The following is a 25,121-nucleotide window of genomic DNA, read 5'->3' as shown; positions in this document are numbered from 1 at the left end:
GCCTATAGAAGTTGAATCTTTTGAAATTTGTGGTCATAAAGCACTACAAAAGTTATGGAACATAATACATTCAGAAGCACTGAATTTACAAATTATTCTAGGAAGAAGATAATCATAATATATACTTTATTATGCACAGCTTACAGATCAACTGAATTTACGTTAACAAACTTTAAGCATTTAAGACTTTCTGGAATCTTGTAGCAGAGAGAAGGCACATGGTCAGTAAATCACTAAAATTCAGGATGCGAGAGCTATTATTAAGTGGAAGATACAAAGGGATGGGATTTGATTATTATGAAATGACTTAAACACGTGTATGAATTAGCAGGACCCTGTGCAACAAAAATGTAGAAACCTGGACTGCTAGTGCAGGATTAAAGGGCAAGATAGCAGAAGACAAATATACTTGGAAGAATTAAAGCAACACATCATAATTTGATGCTTTTGGATGCACTTGGTACACATGAAACATCACCCCCATTTGATATGCATTACAGCAGTCAAGGGGACTGGATGGTTGCATGTTTCCTCAAAAAATAAACAATAAAGTGTGATTGAAGAATATTTCTAATTCTAATAAAGAAAGGCTGAGCAATTGTATCTAATGGGCAAAAAGTACACTGGTGTACGATTATCAACATTAAACAATAAACTTTTGAACAGAAAAGGTTGCATTTATAAAGCCACATGGAGCAGTTTGCCTGGATCCAAGAATTATTTTTATCATAAATCACAAAATAACTAAGACACTTCAGAAAACTGAGATGGGATGTCCATTCACAAAATGAAAACCTGCTAACTAAACGTTTACTTCAGAAATGAGAGAAGGAAGGGATGAAAAAGGAAGAAGACAATGGGCAGAAGGAACACCGTGCGACAAGCAGGTCTCCCAAATTAGCTTCTTTCTTCTGATTTCCCCTGAACTATGGCTGGAGGTACAGGTTGATAGCTATCTAGATAAATAAGCAGCTTAGGGACAAGTATTATCAGGAGAGGTTTAGAAACCATGAGGCAGATCATCTGAAAAAGCATTTTCTGAATGGCCAGCATTAAGCATCTGTGGAAACAACTCCTCTGGAATACAATCTGGACTATGGATACAGAGACTTTTAAACTTTACAGGGGCATTTTCATACTCATTTTTAATACACTATTAAATTAATACACTATTACTCATTTTTAATACACTATTAAAAATGTTGCAGAAAGGATAAAAGAGGATGATGAAAATGAAGCTGTACATTTTGTAAGTATCATGAATTATCTGTTTTTGTCATTCACAGGTTTAAATTACTGGCACACAGCACAGAAAAAAACATGACAGGCTAACCACAGCATAACAGGACAGCACCCATGACTAAGCATGCAAGTATTGAGGAACAGACAATATTCAAAATAGAAATGAAGAGTAGAACAATGTGTACCAGCAACATGTCTAACTGGAATAAATTTAAGAAATAACAAGAACAGAAATCTGTTTGTGTCAGATCCTTTGGGAAAGGGAATCAGATAAAACAGGTTCTCTTATAGACATTGTAATAGTGGGGCATTTGTTACAGAATCAGTGTTTGATAATGGATGCAGATCTTTAACATTAGATAAAAATAAAGTGTATTGTATCATTTTAGGAGACTAATTACCCAGACACAAATCAAATTCTTAAGTGGAAAGTCTAGTGATTCTTGGAGCTAATAAATTTTTGAAATAGCTACTGAAGCAGCAAATTACTCCATTACTTCAAGACTGTTCTCACTAACTAATGAGGACATTATAAAACAGCTGCTTGTAACTCAATCCATGTATTGCTGGATTTTTATTTAAATAGACTGAAAAATCCCCAATGGGTTTATAACTAGGTCTTTGAATTTCAGTGGCCTACAGCCACATAATCTGGAAACAGAGGGTAGCAAAGGCATCTGAGATACAGCAGAAGCCTAGCATTTAACACAAAGACGCTAAAATGTTTAAAGATCTGCTGCTCAGTGTATACTAGACAGAGATGAGATGAAGATTAAGGATAGTAAGGAATGAACCTCAAACCTCCACCAAAGTCCTTATCTGTTTTCTCAGATATGAAAACAATGATAAATGGAAAATAGGAACACTTTCACAATGATTAGAGTTCATGCTGTCAAAGATAATCCACTTCTCAGAATTACAAAAAGTGACACAGAAGATTGTCCTTTCTAAAGTAAAAATTTAAAAGAAAATATCACTTCTGTAATGACTGACAAATAGCAACTATTTCACTATTTTTTTTTAAGAGGAAAGGCAGAGATGAATATATCTTAATAACATGCAAAAAAAAAAAATCTTAACATACAAAAAATAATACAAGAATTGCATACAAAAAAGTGAAAGGAGTACCAGATAACACTGTTAATGGAAAAAATGGGTTATAGTTCAAGTTTAATAAAGAGATGTTACAAACAACCTTTGTAAGAGTTACTCTAAACCAGAGCTGCTAAAAGCCAGATTCATCAAGGTAAGACAGCTGTGAAGAGTGCAGATGCAATTCTGGAATGTATTCACTGCAGCAGAAAGAGAAAGAGACAACACCATTGTACAATATGCCAGTGAGACCACATCTGGAACATTATACACAATTTTTGTTGTAACAGTTAGAAACACACACATGAGAAATTTCAAATTGGAGCAGCTGCAGAAAAAGGCTGCAAGGGTGACTGAAGACTGCAGCCAAGAAGAGGTAAAAATTCTATCTATAAATACAGATGAGACAAGCACCATGAAGGGAAAAGAACAATTTATCTAGACGATAATGTTTCCACAAAAACAGAGTACATATAAAGGCCATACAGACTATTAAAACATTAAAGGTAGAAATTAGATTTTAAGATTATAAATGAAGCTGTAGAAAAGACTGCTTCCTCACAGCTTGTTTTGGATAGGTGATTTGCTCTACCTCTTCTGCAGTCTAACTGTTCCTAAGATACAGCTGGTAAGTTCATGAAAAGTATTACAGATAGGACAGCTGTAATAAGGGAGACTTGTGACTTCCTAGGTTCTTGCCAGTGCTCTATTTCCTAATCAGTACAAACTAACCCATTAAATCATGATCTGAAGCTTTCCCTATCAGCCAACTAGTGTAATTTGTAGCAGGGTTAGAATTTGTGAATCTTCAAAATAAAACTGGAGATCTTATTTTCAGCCAGCCTGTTTCACTTTTTGAAATAAAACCCCCAGATGCTTGTGATGGTGTGCTCTCCCTGCCACCTTTTCTGCTTGAGCAACAGCCACCAGTGGTGGTCCTGATGGCTGCATCTGGCTTAAAGGCCATAAATCTTGCTCAACAGCTAAGGGCTAGTTGAGCATGTCACAAACCAAAAGTATGGCTGGTATGCAAACACAACTGTAAGTCAATCATCTTACTCCATAAATAGTGGACAGCCCAGGGCCCATTACATTCTCCTGCATGGCAGTGGGCTGCACACCAGGATGTCCCCTTGAGTAGGGACACCTCTCAAGGTTACTCCTTGAGGTTGAGAGAATCCTTACCATAACAGATAGTAAGTGATTTACAGCATGTTAAACTTTGAAAACATAGCTACGTTATAGAAAGGACTGACTGCATACATATAATCCATTATAAATAAACTACTGAACAAGTCTGGACTAAGTCAATATCCAGCCACACCTTCTGAGGAGTTTAGAAAGCAAGGGATTCCTTACAGAACCTCATGACTTCAACCAGAAGGTCTCCCTGACAGTTCGTCTGATCCTGTCCTCTGCAGTAAATAAGCAAGTATACCTTACCATAGAATTTTGTTAAGTCACTGTCTCATTTACTATCAAACTCAGTTAAATTGTTTTATTTGTATCAGCAAATATACTGCTACGTCTCTCTTATGAGTGAAGTGTCACTTCTGTGACAATGCTACAACCACCAGTTCCCTTCCACAGCAAAACTCTAATGTCACAACATCAACAGAAATGAATTTGTCCAATACTAGTTTATTAAATAAACTTCTGTTTGGTAGAATGAAGCAAAAATTCGAAGCAGTGAAGACCAAGGTCTGCTATGAGACAAATATCACTATTAGTGAACACTACTGAGAACTCTTAGCTCTTTCAATGAACTTCAGTCATTGCTCACCTTAGGTGAAATTTTTTAACTGACTGCTTTGCATTTGGGGTCAAGTAAGCAATTTTTGCATGCTGCTGTGCACCATATGAGAATGCCAGCTTGGATCAGCCATAGCTGGATATCTGGTCCACACACTACTTTGTGGAAGACACCCGCCTTTCATTCCCCAATTCTTTCTTCAAATCTGGCAATATAACATGCTATGTACCATTCTCCACCAGATCTACCTTCTAGCAGTATCACAACACAGTGGTGATGAGGAATCTCCATAAAGTCCCTCTGAATAAGAAATCTCCTGCGAACTTTTAACTCCACTAGACTTCTGAAGGGTCTATATATATATTCTGATCCCAGCTTCAAAGAATGCTCTATTTTCAGTTATGATTGGGAGTAAACGACATTAATATTTTCTTATTATTTAAATTATTTCCACTGTTTACAGCTTGAAGAACATAAGGTAAAGCTGTGCATAAAACTGAAGGTATGTGCTTTAAAAAGTATTAGTGCTTCAGTGTAACACACCCTTCACAGTAGCAAACAGCTATTCCACTTGAAGAAGCTAAAATTTAAAAGGAGGCATCAAATCCAGTAGTTTACAACAAAGAATTAAAAATGCAACTATGTTTAACCTACTTTGAGTAAACTTCCTCAGTTTTTAGAGGACATTTTTGAGCAATTTAACAGTTTGCATTTCAAACTTCAGCTAACAATATTTTTACATGATAATCAACTATTAAAAAACAGTAGGAGAGTAATAAATATACTGGAAGTCCCATAAATATGGGAATAAGCAATAACCAAGCCTTGCAGAAAGTATCGAACAATAGCTTGGCCTCCTCGACAACTACATGAAGCTTAAATATAAGAATAAACGTTATATATATTCAACTCTGATAGATAACCTTTTACTTATTAGAACATAAAAGACAACAAAAGCCAGCTCTGTGTAGAGTTATATAATATTTCATTTTGGTTTCATATTAAAGTGCCCATTTGTATATTCCACAACTTTAAATCCTGGAATATTTGGAAAATTCAAAAGAAGTTTTCTGCTTTTAAACCTAGGCACTACACTTAAGAAGAAAGAATCACAAAAAACCTCACCAAGTCTAAACACAGGACTTGTGAAACGCTAGAGTAACCAGCTTTGCAATGACCCTGTATATAAAAAAAAAAGGAAAAAAAAATCACAGAAAGGGTGACACAGAATGTAACACTACAGATAGAAAGAGATTAAAGTCTGAAAAGAATCTTTTAACAGACAACGTAGGCTTCTTTTCATATAATCTGCTTTTAAGGGAAAAAAATAATGGTCTTGATGTAAAACTTACATTCACATGTATACTTCATACAGTTGCATCTCCTTTCTGTAACAAATTGTCATAGCATCAATTGCTGGGTAAATTAAATCAGGTTAACTGGCAGACCCCACAGAGTAATTAAAGTGGGAAAGCAGTACACGGAATGCATAAAATAAAGTCGGAACAAATATTACTTAATATTGATGATTTAAAAGAATCTCAATCTGTTCACCTTACCTAAATAGAGCATTAGCAACTCACTTCTTGCACTCAACAATTACATATACAGGAAAAACTTCCAATGACTGTTACAAGAAACATAAAAGAAATGAGGAAGTAGGAGGAAGCCAAATCTTAGCAAATTCAGTTTCTCTTAGTACACACTGTACATTACATGACTGCCCTACTGACAGCCTTGTAATTACTCAAAAATAAATAGTTTAGAAGAAAAAGATTAAAATTAAGACAAAATCCTAGAGTTCCCAGCATTTACGTCATTCACAGTCCAGAATTTGACAAGTTTACTGTATGCAAGTTTGCAGCTTCTTTTAAAAGGAGGTAGCGCAGACCACCTTAAGACCCTTCCCTTGGGAAATCCTCTTGAATCCAACAGGACTCTAACCTATGCATAATATACTTTCCTAATGAAAAGATCCTTGTAACAGCCCAGTAGGAACATTTCCAAACAATTTGTTCAGAAGCACGGCTTATTAGCTTTCAAGCTGGATTTCTTTTTAAAAACACAGTATATAGTTATAGGAACAAATACAGTCTTTACACTCTAATGTGGAAATGAATCATAGAAATAACTGACGAAGAAGCAAATAAGAATGTCAGCAAACAGGTAGCTGAATATAAGCCCAATGAAGCAAATACGCTCAAAATAATTAACACAATCCTTTCTGACAGACATGATGCAGATGATTCTCTGTATAAAGCAATGATAAGTAATACTGAAATATTTTGTGCAGGGTTTTTTTTTTTTTCCTCTTTTTTTATTATTATTTTTTATTTAATTTTGTTTACACATCATGAAAACAGGCTATAGTTCTATAGTGCAACAGATAACTGAAAGGTCAGAGAATGTGCCCTACTTTAAGCAAGTATGGTGATGTTCTCATCAGAAAGGACATTTGAAGACGACCTGATTATGGAAGCTACCATCAGAGTATGAAGTCCCCAGTATTACAGTGTGCTTAGTAAAGAAATATTTAAAAAACAATGGCTGGACACAAATATGGGATAAATTGAAATTAAGATCAAAAATGCAGTATAAATACTGCTCTCTACTCTGCTCTTGTGAGACCTCACTTAGAGCATTGTGTACAGTTCTGGTGTGCTCAACATAAAAAGGACATGGAACTGTTGGAACAAGTCCAGAGGAGGGCCACAAGGATGATCAGGGGACTGGAGCACCTCCCATGTGAAGACAGGCTGAGGAAGTTGGGGCTGTTCAGCCTGGAGAAGAGAAGGCTGTGTGGAGACCTCATAGCAGCCTTCCAGTATCTGAAGGGGGCCTATAAGGATGCTGGGGAGGAACTCTTCATTAGGGACTGTAGTGGTAGGACAAGGGGTAATGGGTTGAAACTCAAACAGGGGAAGTTTAGATTGGATATAAGGAAGAAGTTCTTTACTGTAAGGATGGTGAGGCACTGAAATGGGTTGCCCAAGGAAGTTGTGAATGCTCCATCCCTGGCAGTGTTCAAGGCCATGTTGGACAGAGGCTTGGGTAACATGGTTTAGTGAGAGGTGTCCCTGCCCAAGGCAGGGGGGTTGGAGCTGGATGATCTTGGGGTCCTTTCCAGCCCTAACTATTCTATGATTCTATGACTGCAACTGAAATACTGAAACAAGCTACAACACCCTGCAACAGTTTTTCCAGTTTATGTGTTCTTACCAAGAGTAATGTCTTATGGAAGGTATGCTTTAGCTAAACCGGTATTAATACAAAAGCTAAAGTAAATTTAGCAACTTCTAATGCATAGGTCAGGGAGGTTAAAAATGGATCCCCTTGGCTTCAAATTATTAATCTGAGCATCCAGTTCTGACTGTCCATTAAAGCTGTTCCTTTAATGCTTGCTGTAGAAAGCTTATGGCTTCACACTAGTCACCTCCAAAACATCTGCATGATCCTCAAAGCACAAAATGACCTGACTGTAAAAATTCAAGCTGCAAGGGGGATGACAAGAAACTAGGCAGACTATGAAACACATATAATTTTGTAAAGGATTTACTTACACATTCAGTGATTTTAGGTGCATTGCCTCTATCACCATGACAATCAAAGTACAGAAAGAAATTCATAGAAGTGTCTGCTGCAATTGCAAAGCGAGCTCTCATACAGTCCATTTTGAGTATCCAAGGAAAAATATATGTATGTATATAACCCATTCACTACAAAACATGAAAACCTGTAATTTTAAGTTCCTTGAAATAACTTCTTGCATGACTGAACAAATTAATTTTGTTTCCCAGTGACTTCTTTTAAATTTCTGTGACACTGCTACGCAATCAATTTCTGCCTTATCCTGAAGCCAGTTTCCTCTTTCCTAATTAATCATATCTGCTTCTCATTTTTATTCAAAGTGTCAACAGTCAGGAATGACTCAATTATCCAAGCTGTATTCGCAAGCCAACAAGACACAATTAATGAGAAGAGGTTATCAAACACAACCATCAGCAAGGTCCACTTTTTTTTTTCCCAGCTACTTCTACCAATCCGTTTCCTTCAGGAAATCCAATTGACAGACTCACTGGATGCCCAACACAGGCAACAGGAGGCCAAGCAACTAAATCTTTTTTTTTAAAAAAACTCCAGAAAAAGAAATTAATTAAAAGAGTCTTTAATTAAAAAACTTAATTAAAAAAATTAGCTGTTTCTCAAACAATCATTAAAGGTACCCAAAAGATGTGAAACCTGTTCCAAAGGATCCAGGAAAAGTGACAGATTTTTATAGTGCAAATATTAGTTATATACATAGACATCTATATATAGTAACATAAATGAAGTAAAAATAGGCATTTCCGATTGATATTTGATGCCAGACTCTCCAGCAAAGATGAAACAAAAGCAGCCGTAAAGCCGCAAAATAATACAATTTTGTGGAAACTATGAATAGGTATCCCTGGTGTGCACTGGATGGACCCCACCGCACCCTTTGATTTATTTTTGTTTACCCCATATATTTGTTCGCAAAGCAATAACGTTGCTTCTTTGCAAGGAAAAGCAGCAGTCAGTCCTGTCAGTTTTTGCAGAATTTGTTTTACAGTAGAGTTTAACTGGGACTCTTTCAATTAAGTTTAAAAGAATCTACAGCCTAGGAAAATAATTTAAGGATAAGACCCTGAAGCCAAGTACCAATTTGTTACATAAAGTAGTATCTACCTAACAACAATGCCTTTTTTAATGGACCATTCAGTAAAAGCATATAACAACAACAAAAGGGGGGCAGGGGGAAAGGATAAGCATATCATGAAAAGAAAAAGCACAAGCAACTTACACTGTCTTTCCTGACTTACATAAAAATCATTCCTGAGAACAAATTCATTTAATTCCCAAGATAGACAGGATCAAAATGGAATAGATTTGAAAAAGCATATTGTCAAATGTTGAGAAGAATGTATACACCAACCTGAAAGACATAATTTTGACAAGCTTAGCAGATCACTACTTCTTGTCCAATCACATATTACTTTCCTTTCCTCAAGTAATTCCCAGTACTCTATCAGGGAACAAAGTAGAAAAGTGCAAGTTTAACCAGCACCACACACTGTAGCGCAACTAAAACAGGCCTAGGGATAATAGAATAGCTTAGTCTATTCCCTGTAACTGATAAATCCACCCCCATCTCACAGAACATCAGTGTATGTATCATCATACATTGCGTGCACCAACCAGCTCTTCTGTTATGCCTACCCAGACAACTCCCAGAAGGAAACAAGTTTATTAATCAATGAACTGAGAGGGATGTTAAAAGCTTCTGCGATTCTGGGAAATCTACTGTAGCTCAAAAGAGCCTTTGAGGGTCAGGAAGGAAAGGATTTAATAGTTTTCAGAGGAATGACATATTGGTCTGATGCTTCTGTGAAATATTCTTGGAAGAAAAAAATTTCCATCACACTTCAACAAATGTAAATGTTTAAACTGTGAACTTAGTCTTCAGTTGTCTTCAAACCTGTTACCATATGTCTTTCCTTTTTTTAACATTAAAATAACACACTTGCACTCCTCAAATAACCCATCTGCTGTTTCCTAATTCTGCTGCTTTAAAAGCTTGTCAGCTGCTATCCATTGCAGTTGAATTTTCAGCATAAAATTAGGAATTAATATGTTATTTATTCTGCCTAATTACACTAATTTCAGGCACTATACTCATCTTTAACTCTCCCAGCATTTGAAATAATGAGGGAACCCCAAAACAGCTAAGATTAAGAAAGCAATATCACAAGTATTTCATTAAAGAAAAAAAATCTCCCTTGACTGAGAATCTACTTCTGACTAACCATGAGGCAGAAACAGAAGTGTTGTTTCAAGATTTCTTATTATTCAAAGGACCACTAAAATACAGATTCCTGTAACAAGAATATAAGACAGGAATGAGTCATGGAAAGGAGTTTGTAAATAAGGCTCCTCAGGTAATTGCACACATAACTGTATTATATTTATTGCACAAGCTCAATACAAACCAATGCAACACAAACACCATTCATTACCTTGCATCATCTTGAACACACCTTCAGACTGTAATGCACACCTCTGGGACTGCTTATACTTTCAAAGGAGGCAATCAATGGATTAGAATAAATAAAACTCAAGGAAAACCCAAGCAACTCACAATTAAGTACTCTAGTAATTTAGTATATATTGTGCCTCCTTCTTGCCTATTCTCCTCGCATTCAGGGCAGCATGTCCATAGCTCTGTTTCAAGTGGAGAAATGGATCATCTTATCCAGTCTCTCACATAATTTGAGGGTTAGGATTCTGAGCTGCATTATCTGTGGCTTCAAATCCTGTCATGCTGGAGAAGAACTGAACTTCACATTTCTACTACAGGGATAAATTGTCTCATGAAAGGTGGGGCAAAACAGTGTAATTTTAGAGGAATTAAAATGCAATAGGACCTGATTGAGATTAATTATTCATATGTTTTGGTGCTGGCACCTTACTCCCACCCATCTCACCAAAGCAGGGTAGTCACAATCTTTTTGGTAGTATTAATCAGTTAACTAATCTTTTTTCTTGAGACTTTTTCTTTTCTGGATCAAAGCACCCTCAGATTTCAGGAGGCTTCATGGGTTAGCTAGCATTTAACAGCAGATTGCTTATATTGCTCTGAAAAACACAGCTAATTGGTTTATAAGTAAAGCAGTTACAACCTAGAATTTGAACCTTACAAAAGATTTGAACCAATAGTGCTATAGATATTAAGCAAATACCTTGCATTTTGATTATTTCTGGAAAACATTAGTACATATCTACTTCCCTTTTAGAGGTTTCTTATATTTTCACCCATAGTTTCTCCAATATCCCTTAAGGTCTCAGAGCAGATTGCTTATTTATGATGCCAATGTAACAAACAAAGGAAGAACAATCAACTCTGTTCAAAGAAAAAGCTGTACCTTGCTGCTAACAGCACAATGTGATGTTTGATCATTGCTTCCACTCCTTTAGATAATGATGGGACAGAATTCTTTGGCTCTGAGGAATTTCTTTCTATATACTGACCTAGAGGTGCTTAGGACAAAATCATTATCTGATTGGCCTTATTTCTTCAGCAAGTTTCTACCTTTATAGCACAGGAAGGTTTATACTAATTTAAGATAGGAAGGTATGCTTGCTGTATGCATCAAATGCTGAATATGAATTCCAGGAGTGCATCAGATTTTCAAATGTTAAAAACTGACAGACCTCGTATTTACTAATCGATTACAATAGAAGAGTGCTGGAAAGTATCCACCTCTCAGCATGACTCACAGTGTATTCTATTACTTCCTTGCAGCCTTTGGCATTTTACAGAGATGTAGTGTTATAAACTTCAGAAAAATTAGGTTCTTTTCAAAGAAAAGCAAACCAGAAAGAACATACAGCTGTGAATAGGAAAGGACAGCACTCAGTGCAGTAATAAAATAGTAGCATAGAGAATTATATGGATAAGAATAGTAATAAAAGAAATAAGAAATAACACAAATCACGAGCCCTATGTTTTACTTTAATATTTTTCAAGTATACAGATTTATTATGCTGCATAGCCACCAAAGTATCATTTTGCATAAGGCTGAGGTAATGGATTCTAATGGAAATACAGAGAATACCAGGAAAACTCTTGTACTATTTAGCTTACTGGGATTGCAACATAACTGAAAGATAAAGATATTTGGTTTACAAAAGACAGTAATGTACCATAGGCAAATAATTGAGTGTTTCAAAATATCTAAAAATTAGCAAGCCTTAGAGGAACACAAGAGGATCTTTTCCCAGTTGGCTAGGAGGCACTCTGAGACTGTACTGTTTACACAAGTTGCAGAATAAGAAAATGTAATCAACATTACACTAAGCACCTGTGTTTTGTATTTTCATATATATGCACATACATACCACCAACCATTTCAAGAGCACCAGAATTTACAAGATTGTACAAGATTTTACTATCTTGTAATCAGTAAAACTCAAGGTTTTACTGATAAATCTTTGCAAAAATAACCCAGTTACATGAAGAAATCAATCCAAATTTATCTTATTGACCAGATGCTTGTGTCTAGCTGTCAGTATCAATTGCAGAAGAATACAAGAAGAATACAAGAAATCTCAGTCATATCCTTGACTTCTCTGGGAGCTAGAAGTAACTTGACAACTCTAAAAACAAGACTAAAAGACTGTCTTGAGATATATAGATATGTTTCACCTTGGATTCTTCAGCAATTGTTGCCACATCTGATGGCAATTCCTACTGCCAAGATATTCCTCTCAAATTTCCTTATCCGTACCAGCAGGTTGTAACACAGCACACTGTATCACCATAGTGTTTGTATTATACAACAGGACTAACAATTTAGAACCACTATTATGACTCATATGATTAATATACACACATACATTAATAGACAGATTTTATACATTAATCGAAAGATGAGTACTTTTTAAAACAACTCACGCAAACTTTTAAACACAAGATGCAATCATAAACAAGTATGAAAAGGCCCTGAGCCATATTTTAAAAACCCAAAAATATTTTCTGAATGCTCACAAAAGTAATTTTAAACATTTTACTAAATGATCCTACAGTCTTTTAGTACAATAGGGGGAACAGTTTCAGAAATACTTCTAGTCTATTATTATTCTGAGAGATAAAGCAGCTTCTTTGTCATTTACATTGCCACTAAGTGGCAGAAGATGGAACAGGAACAGACAGAAGATGATAGATCATGGGGTTTCGAACTTATTTAACAATAACAGGGTATAAGATTAGGCAGCTGATACTGCAATTGCCCCCGAAACCATGACTTACTGACAGGTCTCTCAGACCTGAGGAAAGCACAGACAGGTTTGGCAGAGGAACTGCTAGGTAGTTCTGAAATTGCGAAGCATGTGTCTAAACTTAACAAGAACAGAGACAAGTTATACAGGCATGGATAAACTAGGAAGTGAGAAACAGCAAAGGTTTCACAACAAAAGCAGTTGCACAGAACTGTCTGTGAGCCACAGAAGTTCTGAGAAGAGACAATATCAACATTGGTCCCGGTCAGATAAGTGAGGAAAAAAGGCAACAGTACTTTATATAGACAGCCAAAAAGAGGCATGAAATGTTAAGAAACAGTAAGGTAAAGGGACTATAATCTCTATTTTCAAACTAGTAATTCTTAAAGAAATCATCTTTTTCTGGTATGTTGATACAGTAATAATTTTTGATACAGGCCGGTCATCTAAAAGTTAAGATCGCAATACTTCGAAAATTGTCTAAATGAGCATTTAGGATACTTGTAATACTATGGATTACAACATTAGTGACTGTTGGGAAAGCATCAGAATGGAACACTGGAAGTTAACGGAAGCTGTCCCTGAGACATTTCAATATAAAGCAGCTCATTAGGTTATCATAAGAATAGAGTTTCATAAGAAAATAAATAATTATAAAAAACCTTAAAAAAGTAAAAAAATCTAAATGTATATACTCAACACAAAGAATAAATACAAAGAATGATTTCTTTCTTAAGAACATGATTTCTTTCTTAAAAGAACATCTACCAAACGTTGTTCTCTGTTCAATTGTTTAGTTATCCATCAGCCAACTTCAGATGACTGGTTGACACATGCAGATACAGGCAAAAGAGGAGACTCTCTGTTATGAAGCATTTTACAGAATAAATTCCATACAACATGCATAGAGTTATCTGTAGGATGATAAATCTATCCTAGCTAATAGGAAAGTCTTCTTTTTCCTTCTTAGAATACTTCATAAAACCAAAAGACAGACATTACTCTAAAGCACAAAACAGGGAGAAATAATCTAAACAAAGAATCTGTAGAAAAAAACCTTAGCCTCCCTTCCAAAATCAAATCCTAAATCACTATTTAACAAGGCTTTAATAAAAACCAGACTTCTATTAAAATGAGCAGGGAAGAAAACTGTTGAGGAAAAAGAAACAAAACAACAAAACAACAAGAACAGAGTAATCCTCAAATCCATCCCCTGTTGAAATGAATAAGAATCTAAGAAAAATAAATATGAGAGAAAGCGTAGAAGGCAAACACAACATTCACTCACATAAAATTTTCTGGATATTCACTCAAGGCCATATCAATGATATTCAAAGCATCATGATAGTGTTTCTGGGCTGATAGCAAGAGCGCAAGAAGATGAAGAGAGTTGGCATCATCTCCTTGTAGCTGCAGAGCCTGACGAACATAACCCAAAGCTTCTGGTATCTGATTAAAAAAAAAGGGGGGGGGGGGGCAGAAAAAAAAGCACACCACAATTATTGCCTATTACTTGAGTTCATGTCCATACAATTTTCAAAATATTCATCTCAATACCATGCAGATTCTATCAACTCCTGGAAAACACAACTCAGAATTTTGAAATGGACCTCATGCCTTACAGTGAACAGAAACAATTAGATAATACATTGACCCTTGAAAAAAAGATACAAGTTTTAACACAACAGTTCCCTTTACCTCTTTAAAAATATTCACTTACTATGCTTTTTCAGGTATTGGTTGTATTTCTGTATGATTTGAAAATACTTTAATTGTAGTACTTTTAACTAAAATGTACAGCTAGACAGCAACAGTAGCTTTTCTTCAAGTGGAATTCTGCAATCTCCTCAGCTGAATGTGTTTTTGCTCAAAATAAGTACACGAATTGTTAAGAACAGCACATTTAATTAAGCAAGATGAGAATTTTGAAATCGAGAAGTACAGTCATAGCCTGCCACTAAAAAATATTTTCTGGTATTAAAGTGACAATCCATTCCACTCTGTGACATAGCCCAATATCTCTGCTACTCCTTAGCAATGAAAAGTAGTCACCTAGAGTATGGAAACTACTGTGCTCAAAACTACTTCCTAAAATAAACATGACACAGGAAAAGACTTACCATGATATACACAAAGCAGCTCCACATTACCCAAATACATGTGATATATGGCAGAATTCTAAATCCTTTAAACATAACAGCTGTTTAAGCTGGACTGAGCTCTGATCTCTTTTACAGCTTTAAAATGTTTTTCCAGTTTTCTTAAAAAAAAAAAAAAAATTTGGAATTTTGTTCACAATAACCAAACCTTCTACAAGGGTTCAGAAAAGACATAGATCTTAGCAGGTAATGGAGATCGGAGATCTGCCAAGATCATTAAAGACTAGATTCTAGTCCTACTCTCCAGATAACCTGTCTTAGCAGAGATTACACATAATAGCTAGAAACAGGGTAAAAATGGATTTTTTTTTTTTTTCCCCTCTTCATCCAGCAACATAAATGCTGAAACAAAGAAATTTAATGTCTTATGTCTTATATCTGATCCTAGAGCTGGAACACTGTGGCAGAACTCAAGGTCGTCAGAGAGGGTATTTTGGGTCTTCTTTTTTTTTTAATATATGCATGAGGAAAAATTATGTTTGCTTGTTTGTTTGTTTTTAATTGACATCTTCATCTATATCCATCAACAGATACACATTCTGATCTTCATATGATAGTGTGAGGCTACAGTTTTAAACCACAACTAACCTGTCTGGATATGGCAAGCTGCAGTGCCAAGTAAAATGCTGCCAGATGATCTGTTGGGGACAAACTGTGAGCCCTTGAAAACAAAGAAACAAAACAAAACAGATTTTTTCCCCTGTTAATACTGGTTAGACATACACACAAATGCATATATTCATGTATTCACATTCAGATTTCTTCATTACACGTATGCTCATATTTTGATGTAAGTGCTGTTCACTCCAGTGACTTTCGTCAATCATGCCTGATTTAAAAGCAGCACTTTGGGCCATTAAAGAGTAATTTTAAATATAAATTAATTATGCAATTTCACTATAAAAATTTAGCAATATAAAGAATGACCAATACAAGAAGTACCCAAGCAATTGCAGGGGCCCTGACCAGGATGGCTGTGAAGCACAAAACTCAAGAGGAAGAGTAGCCACAAAGTAGATAAGAGTTTTGCTCATTCACTTTCAGTCTAGGAAGCCAGTTACTTCTTGACTGTGCTGCTTTGAGAATAAGTTAGTAGAGCAGGTTACAATGTAGCAATGATAATCCCCTCAGATACAAAATCACAAACCCAAATCTGAGACTTTGTATTAACATTGACGCATAAAACCATTTCCCTGAAGCATTTAGGCACATCTCAATGAAGTAGGGTTTTCAAGGGTGTATAAACATAAAAAGAGACATATTTAGGTGTTGCAGCACTTCTGCCAGGTTTGCCATCAAGATTTGTTTCTTCTGCAATTAGGGTAGAGATGTTCTCATTCACCTGTTTATTGTTATTTCATTTGCAGAGTTGAAGCCTTGACACTGAACTACTGTCATCCCCAATAGCACTACTTCCGTGTAAGACACTTGGAAAATGGGGCATTTGCACTGTCACTGCCTATGCTGTTAACTCCCCAGAGAGATTTATTTCTTTCCCCCTAGCTTACTACTTTACTACTTGCATTTTGCCCCACATGCACAGCAGCAGGGCCTCAATTAATTGCTCTGGCTCTACAGAGATAATTGCAAAAGCCCGCTTTACAATCTGATCAGCTATCAACTCTTCTAGAAACACTATTACAGTGAACTATGACTTGAAATCTTTCAGGTCGAAGGAGGTGATCCTGCCCCTCTACTCTGCTCTTGTGAGACCTCACCTGGAGTACTGTGTGCAGTTCTGGTGTCCTCAACATAAAAAGGACATGGAACTGTTGGAACAATTCCAGAGGAGGGCCACAAGGATGATCAGGGGACTGGAGCACCTCCCATGTGAAGACAGGCTGAGGAAGTTGGGGCTGTTCAGCCTGGAGAAGAGAAGGCTGTGTGGAGACCTCATAGCAGCCTTCCAGTATCTGAAGGGGGCCTATAAGGATGCTGGGGAGGAACTCTTCATTAGGGACTGTAGTGGTAGGACAAGGGGTAATGGGTTGAAACTCAAACAGGGGAAGTTTAGATTGGGTATAAGAAGGAAATTCTTTCCTGTTAGGGTGGTGAGGCACTGAAATAGGTTGCCCAGGGAGGTTGTGAATGCTCCATCCCTGGCAGTGTTCAAGACCAGGCTGGATGAGGCCTTGGGTGATATGATTTAGTGTAAGATGTCCCTGCCCACGGCAGGTAAGTTGGAACTAGATGATCTTAAGGTCCTTTCCAACCCTAATGATTCTATGATTCTATGATCATACTTTTTTCCCTTCTAGATCAGAATATTTCTTTGAGCAAATATTTTATACTAGAGAGCAACACCGTGGAAATCTTTAGAAATTTATTTAGATATTTCTGACAGAAAATGAGAAGTAAATGCTAAAGAAATACTTTCTGTACTCCTGGAGGTGAAACCCTTATTACACAATCTTTTGCGAGTCCCTCTTTGTAACATATAATAAAAGCTTTTTACTACATGTAGCAGAATGAAATGAAAAGATTAACACTCACTCACCTCTGAAATGCAAGAAGTGCCTTTCTCTGCAAGACCTCTTGCATCCCTCGCAAAGATGCTAAAAAGGATATATTTAATCAGCAAGATGAAGAGATTTCATTCCACATGCTCATTGAAGAAGTTTTAATACATTGACTGAGACAGTGGTTGCACACAGAAGCTTCAATTTTGAGTCTAGCATTCTGCTAGGTATCCTTTTTTTAGGCAACGTGAGGATTTCCAAATATGAATGTTTGTTCTTATCTTACCATCAGTAGCCTGGAGACTGTAAGTCAATCCCAGTGCCAAGTAGCCTTTTGCTTTGAACTCTGATGTTTTGTCCCCAAGATCAACAACTGTTTTGGCAAATCTTTCAGCTTCTTCCAACTGAAAATATTATAAAACACCCATGTAAGTCTAAAACTAGCTAAATCTTACATTATAATGAGAACACACAGCATGTGTATTATGCATACTGAGTATGTTGAAATCTCAGCCATGACTGCTTTTAAGGACTACTTTGTTTTACATTAGACTAAGTTTTCCTACAAATACTGGGTAAAGAACACAGATTTTAAGCTGAAGCACCCATTCCTATGGTTGAGAGAAACTGTGGCATGTAACACACAGATCATTCTAAAGTTACTGTGGTTTTGCCCCCTCTTTTTTTTTTTTTAATAAAAAAAGTGTTCCTGGTCCATACATGCCATTTAGCATTTTCTGTATTTCACAAATCAAGTTATTGCCCCATAAATTATTTCTGTAGGAAAACCAGTCACAAAAACTAAGGCTCCGACCCTGAAAATACAATGTATAGCCACCCAGAATTCCACATCACATACGGTATTGCTGAATGTATACAAAGTCATAAATAGACAAGCATGTAAAAAAATTAAGGTTTAACTGCACAACCATGTTAGCACACTATTTAACAACGTAGAAAGAAAAAAAGAATAATCAACCAACATTTGGATCCATTCCAGTAAGTGTAAAGGCTAAGCACAATAGGCTTCTCCATACAGAGTCAATCCATAGAGAACAGTTTACAGACAAAGGATCTGTGTTAATTATTAAGACTGTATTTCTGTCAGCCTCAACAAGTCATGTTTCTGCTACAGCACTATTTTCTCAATTTGTGATTTTGACATTTCCTTCCTCTTTTCCTCCTTTTTAAAATATACTAATTCTTCTAAAAAATACACATATCTTGAAAACCACATGATAATGTTTGATCACCTTAATGTTTTTTGTACAGATGCACCAACTTCAAGGTTATCTAAAATACAAGTAACCCTTTTTAAAAAGACACTGTCCCTACTAGGAATTCCTAAATCCCAGCTGCCCGCAAACATGGTATCTCGAGAAGTCTCCTGAACATAAGAGATTTGTCTCATTATCTTCCAAAAAAAAGTTTTCTCTTGCAGAGAAAACACAAGTCTAAGCTGCATTTTTAATCTCTGTATGCCAGTTTTAATTTCTAGTACATTTTTCCTATGTCATAGATCACTATCAAGATATGCTACCTTGACAAACATAACTATTGCTCTCAAATATTTTAAATGAGCCATTCAAACAGGGATACACATGTGCATATACGTATCTGTGCTGTATTTTTAAGAGATGACCAACTGTATGCAGTCACTGAGCAAAATTATTTGCTACATCCCTAAACCAAGATTTTGTTGCATTTTAGCACAGCTCTTACTGAAAAGACAGAGAATTACCAAACTTACCCAGTGCAGAGATCCCATACATAGCTTTGCAGCAAGGAGTGGAATAGTTGCATCATCTGGTTTCAAACGAATACATTCCTTCAAGACTTTAACAGCTCGAGCAGACTGTTAAAAACATATTCTATTGAAATTACTAAAAGCATAAATAAGTTTCACAAGCAGAAGATTCCTATTTCCATCATTTATTTTTCCCATTTGGTTGACATGTTTTCACAATTCCTCATGCAAGAGAAACACAAGACTTCAGTCACTGCTGTTGTTATTTAACCCCAATGAACTCTCATTAAGTGTCCCCAGTGAAACATCTGTCCAGAATGTCATTCCAATGGTACGTGATTCAGAAAATAGTTTTGAGATGCATTTAAAAAGTCTGATAGGCCTGTACGCTCACAATAATTGAAATGAATGAGCAGGAGCAGGACAGAATCTTAGGGATAACTCTGATATAAGAGTGCATAACAGACTGGCACTGCTCCTCTTTTTAAAATTCATTTTCTTCAATCCAATCATGGTTTAGAAAGTAAACAGAGAATGGGAAGAAGAATCAAGTCTCTTCAAAACCAATATAAGTCTAAAAATAATTTCTAAATAAAATACAAATTGGTTTTTCCCATACTGAAGATAAGCAAATTATGCCAAGAATGATTTTTAGAAAATTAGTATTATTTACATTACACAATAAAAGTGATTTATTTTCCATAACATGACAGGGAAAAGCAAAAAGAACTGAAAATATAAATTTGCATATGTTCCTAGGTTATATAAAATAAAAATAAATAAAAAAGAACAGTCAGAAAAGAAAAAAAGCAAGACTACCATGAATCAGCAATAATTTGTACCTAGGCATAAAATTCATTCATCAAAACATCACTTAAATAAGTTGTTACTGGATAATACCAACTGGTATAACTCACTATTAAAATTCAATTAGTTTAGCTTAAGCTTTTCAGAAAGATAGTTCTTGCCATCACCTTTCAGTCTTCCCAAGTTAGAAACTATTGAAATAACAACATTCTTTGTAAACCACTAGGCAGGACTACAGTCTACTTAGCTCATTTAAGGATTATGATTATTTAAAAAAAACCTCCAGATGAAATTATGGAAGTGCCAAATGTTGTTATCAAAAGCCATCAACAGAAGAATTACATCCAAAAATTAAGACTTACTTTTCCTGCTGCCATCAAGGACAATGCAAATTGGTACCACAGATGGAACTCTTCAAACGCAAACTTCATGGCTCTTTCTAAACACTAATTTTGAAAGGAAGATTGTTATTTAAGGGAATATTTTTCAATTTCTAGTAAGATACACTAACATAAAATTTTTCTGACATACTTACACCTAAAATATACATAAATCCAAATTTAAATAACTCAAATAAACTATCTGAAAAAAGCTGCTAAGTTCTATATGAAAAAAAAAGAATTGAAAACTGATTCCTAATTTATTATGTTTGACTAAATACTCTTGCTGCTACTGTCCTATTCAGAAAGAAGGAATAATAAATATCAGCTTACTGAAGGTAAGTTGAATGTACCATCAAATACTTTCAGCACTTCTTCCAAAACTCTGACCTACAGCAACTGTATAATCTCAGAGATTCACACAAACAAGTGGTGCATGGAAAACTGATACTTAAAGTCAAAACATGTTTATAAATTTTTAGGCTACCTAATCATACTTTCTTCTCCCATTTTTACATATTCATAAGCATATGCATGAGCATTGGAGAGGTACTTGTTCACAATTACAAAAATAATCATCTTATTTTATATGCTTAATTAAAAATTAATTGCCAATTCTAAGTGGCAGAAAATAAAGAAATTGGAGAAGTTAATACTTTAGGGTTTTATAACTTTGTAATTGTAGAAACACAATTGTAGATTATTTTAAAAGGCTTGAGTTTCAACATACTAATGATCAATTTACTATTAATTTTCTTTGACTTCAAGTTTTATTTATTTGGCTTCATTTCTAGTATCATGGAATACCAGGCTGGAGGCGACCTTAGGTATCACCTGCTTCAACCTTTCTTGGTAAAGTATGACCTAGGCTAGATGGCCCAGCACCCTGTCCTTTCAGTACGAAATATGACAAGTTGCATGATTTTTTTCTCCATTAGATCAAAAAATCGGTGACCAACATGTGCGGGGTTAAGGGATTAACGGCGCATATATGTGTATGTGACCTACACAACAACATGAACACCTCATAAACTAGGTTCTTCTGAACCAAGTAACAAGATTTCAAGAAGCAACAGGCTCCAACAAGAAATCAAGAGAATACATAACGAGCAACGGTGCCCTGGAAAACTGCAAGTTAAGATAATGTTCAGGATAATGGCAACTGTCTTAACTAACTGAAAACACATACAACACAATCCCTCTCCTGAAAGGCAGAAATGCTACTCTTGATACTGCCTTTTAAATAATCACAAATCACTATATGAACACGTAATGTTGAATACATCACTGAATTTTGTTGATTAGGGCTACGGTATCCTCCTGAAAACAATATGTTTGAAGTTAGTTGAAAGATGAATATCTAGGAAAATTTCTGGTCTGGAAAACATCTTTGCTATTAGGACATCGATAAGCTCAATACATCATACCCTACAAAGCTTAAAAACCAACTTGATGACTTGTTTAGGAAGGAAATGTGATAGGAGAAAGTTCTTTGATTTGGTTGAGAAAGCCGTAAGAAGCTGAAAGCTCAAACTCCACAAAGAAATGAGACCTTTTCAGTTAAGAACTGAACAAATGACTCAGCATTAGAACAGTTTAATACGTATGAGACAGATTTTTCATATTTTAATGTTCTCATATCACAACTAACTTCTTCTTTAAGTAATCAGCTATAGCTATACCAGAAGATAACAAGTTATGGGAACTGGTGGGTAAATACCATTTGCGGAGTTAGAATAATGGTGCTTTCTGACTTAAAGCTACAACAGCTGCACTAGAGCAACCATAATTAGCTCACAGAGAATGAAGACAGCAAAACAATATGCCTATTTCATAACTGAACAGAATGCTTTTATATTTCTGAATTGCATTTAATGTAATAGTCTAAATTATAGAAGTTTCAGGCTACTGACTGCAGGTCTTGGGAGCAGATACTTGCCGATCAATGTCTATTCTTTAAAAAGTTCTAGACTAAAACATATGATTCTATGACTCCATATGGAGAGTAATCTCTTGCAGCTCTGGTGTAACTGCCTAAAATTCCACGAAGGTGAAAGTGTCTGTAGTGGCAAGTAAATGGGAATATTCCTGATTATGTTCTAGGGTTACAGTCCTTTATGAGCTTTCATATTCCTTAGTTTTGTGAAAGTCTTGCCATTGTACTGAGTAAAAATGACTTGTACACACAACTTGCAGTTATGAAGTACCCAATTTAACATTACAGGAGATGCAGATTAAATACTGACTACCTAAATAAACCAGAGAAGAACTGACGCAGGTTTTCTGAGGTATTTTGGGGGGGGGGGGGGGGGAAGGGGGGGGGGGGGTGGGGTTTCTTTGTTTGTGTGTTTTGCTTTTTGTGGTTTTTGATGTGTTTCTTGTTTGGTTTGTTGTTTTTTTTTCTTTATTATTGCAGGGAGAAACCATTTTCAGTAAGTCAATCCATGGATATGCTTTTCCACCACACATGCTGAAGTATTCTTTCTGGATACCAATAATTAATCATGGTCAGAAACAGTATCCTGCTGCTGGGTGAGCACTGCTTTTAGCAGCAGAAATATCTGTTCTGCCCAGAAAGCTCTAACTGCTTCTTAGATACAAAGCTGTTAATGATACTTGAAAATTTCCCGAACAACTAAGACACGACAATCTAACAAAACACATGCAAGTTGCATAATCAAACACAAGACATTTGAGATAGGGATTTAACTTTCCTACAGACCTAAAAAAGTAGAGTTCTGTTTTAATAACTTCAAAGCCATTTTACAAACGACAAGGACTTTGGAGCACTCCAAATATTATGAGGTGTAAAAGAAAGTTTTCTTTAGAAATAGAACTTCACAGATTCTTTTTCTAGGTACTTAAATCTATCACGTATATCCTCAACAGCTTTTATCATTTGCTGTTCCTTCCTGCTGTCTCCATTTAATGTATACCCTTTTAAGCAGATCCATACCTCCCCCCAAAACCCATGTGAACTTCTGTGCCATTAAACATTTACCACACCTTTCACAAAATTTCTGTGCCTGACCACCTCAAGCCACTTGTCACGCAAAAATTTAGACAGTAAACTTTTTGGGGTGGAAAGTACCTACTGTATTTTTGTAGTAGTCACAATTACAATGTCTTGTATTTGTTTTGACTACTACCACAAATTTACATAATTAACAGAAATAAGCAATGAAGACACAGTTGAATATTTATTATTATCAACAAACCTCTGACAGCATTTCATACTGGCCTCTTCTTCCCAAGGCTATAGTAAGTAAATCGTAGACTACAGATGCACTTTGCAAACTGATGATACGATCATTTTTGTGTTCTGGTATTCGGCTCAGTACAGCATCACGGTTGGCCTGAAACATAACCACAAAGAAAGAAAGAAAATCAGCTATTGTAATTTAATCTGTATTTTCAAACAAGTAATAACCATGCTATTCAGACTGACGGTCAGCAGTTGATATACGTGATATCCAGAGACAGTATCTGCTACTAATTTATAGATTGATGTTTCTGTATGTATCTATTTTTAATTACTCAATTCTAATTACATAAATTAGATAATGTATTTAAAATTACTTAAGAGGTCTCAGAAACCAAATAAGTTTTTATTTAACACAACATTTATTCAACTTTAAAAAATTAATTTTATTTTTTGTATGCTAGTAAAACATATTAGAAGGATCTTAAAATCTTCTATTCCAGCTTTTGTAAAATATGGCAATCGATTTCTTCTCTCTTCATAACATTTTGACACTATCCTCTCACTTGTGATTGGTAACCTGCTGGGATAACCATACAATCACTATCAGGAGTTATTAGTGAGAAGCGAAAACTGCCCCTGGTTCTGAGCAGTGGTTTGGAATCAGGCCATGTTTGGAGCAAGGCTTTGTACTTTCAATCCTGTTCTGTGACAGGCATATTGCCAACCTACTTCTTTAATTAAGCTTTTTCCTTTTGAGAAGGAAGAAAACTGAGTTAGAACTGCATTAAGTTTGGTCATGTTCACAGGCAAATTTTGTTAAAGAGCAAAGGATAAAATGCAGGTTTAAGAGTAACTAAGACCACCTATATTGAACTACACAGGACTTCCCCCACCATACCATAAAGCCTCTGAAAATATCTCATCTTGATATCTGTTTCTAGACTTTTTGACGTTTCATATTCCCCTGGTACAAATGCTAGCATATCCAGTAGTTTGAAGTCAGAAGTTAGAGATCCTTCTCTCTCCTCCTAGTCCCCCCACCCTTTTAAATTTAATTACACAGGGCATGGCCCCTTAACACATTTACTTAAATACACTAAATTTTAATGGACAGATTATTTCCTCCTTTTTCAGAGGCAAGGCAAGGCAAAACACACATTAAGGGATACTAAATTGTTTCTCTGCTTCAACAAGAGAACATTTTAAGCTCTGAGCATACTCATTACATCTTTAAAATCAGAAGAATCAAATACTAAAAGAAATTTTCAAAGAGATCGTAAAATGCACAGACATTCCAAGAATTATCACTGAATAACCCACAGCTTGGTTTGAAAACACACACCCCGGCACACACACCCCAAAACAGACATTTTGCTTTCTTTTGACCATGAAGTCTTCGGCTTTTCCTTTCTACACTGCATAAATATTTAGTCAGCTTCAAGAACTTCTTCCTTTCTAGCTCCACATTTAATCACTATTTG

The 25,121-nt window shown here is 35.7% G+C and overlaps 1 protein-coding gene across 4 annotated transcripts in view; it reads right to left on the bottom strand.

Annotated features, from left to right (window-relative positions):
* Nucleotides 1–25,121, bottom strand: part of TTC7B (tetratricopeptide repeat domain 7B) — a 138,612-nt gene that overhangs the window by 57,282 nt on the left and 56,209 nt on the right. For all 4 annotated transcript variants that reach the window (XM_062638456.1, XM_062638472.1, XM_062638463.1 and 1 more), the window contains 7 exons: nucleotides 23,654–23,791; nucleotides 20,418–20,501; nucleotides 19,252–19,356; nucleotides 17,788–17,905; nucleotides 17,540–17,597; nucleotides 15,631–15,703; nucleotides 14,172–14,332 (listed from right to left, as the gene is read on the bottom strand). In XM_062638456.1, the coding sequence (XP_062494440.1) occupies nucleotides 14,172–14,332; nucleotides 15,631–15,703; nucleotides 17,540–17,597; nucleotides 17,788–17,905; nucleotides 19,252–19,356; nucleotides 20,418–20,501; nucleotides 23,654–23,791 (737 nt within the window). The remainder of the gene's footprint in view (nucleotides 1–14,171; nucleotides 14,333–15,630; nucleotides 15,704–17,539; nucleotides 17,598–17,787; nucleotides 17,906–19,251; nucleotides 19,357–20,417; nucleotides 20,502–23,653; nucleotides 23,792–25,121) is intronic.

This window comes from Pezoporus occidentalis, unplaced genomic scaffold (assembly GCF_034315485.1).
Source record: "Pezoporus occidentalis ecotype Australia unplaced genomic scaffold, CSIRO_AGI_Poc_V1 ctg115, whole genome shotgun sequence".
In the NCBI taxonomy this organism is placed as follows: Eukaryota; Metazoa; Chordata; class Aves; order Psittaciformes; family Psittacidae; genus Pezoporus; species Pezoporus occidentalis.
Note: the sequence above shows the minus strand (reverse complement) of the source record. Positions and strands in the feature narration are given on the sequence as shown.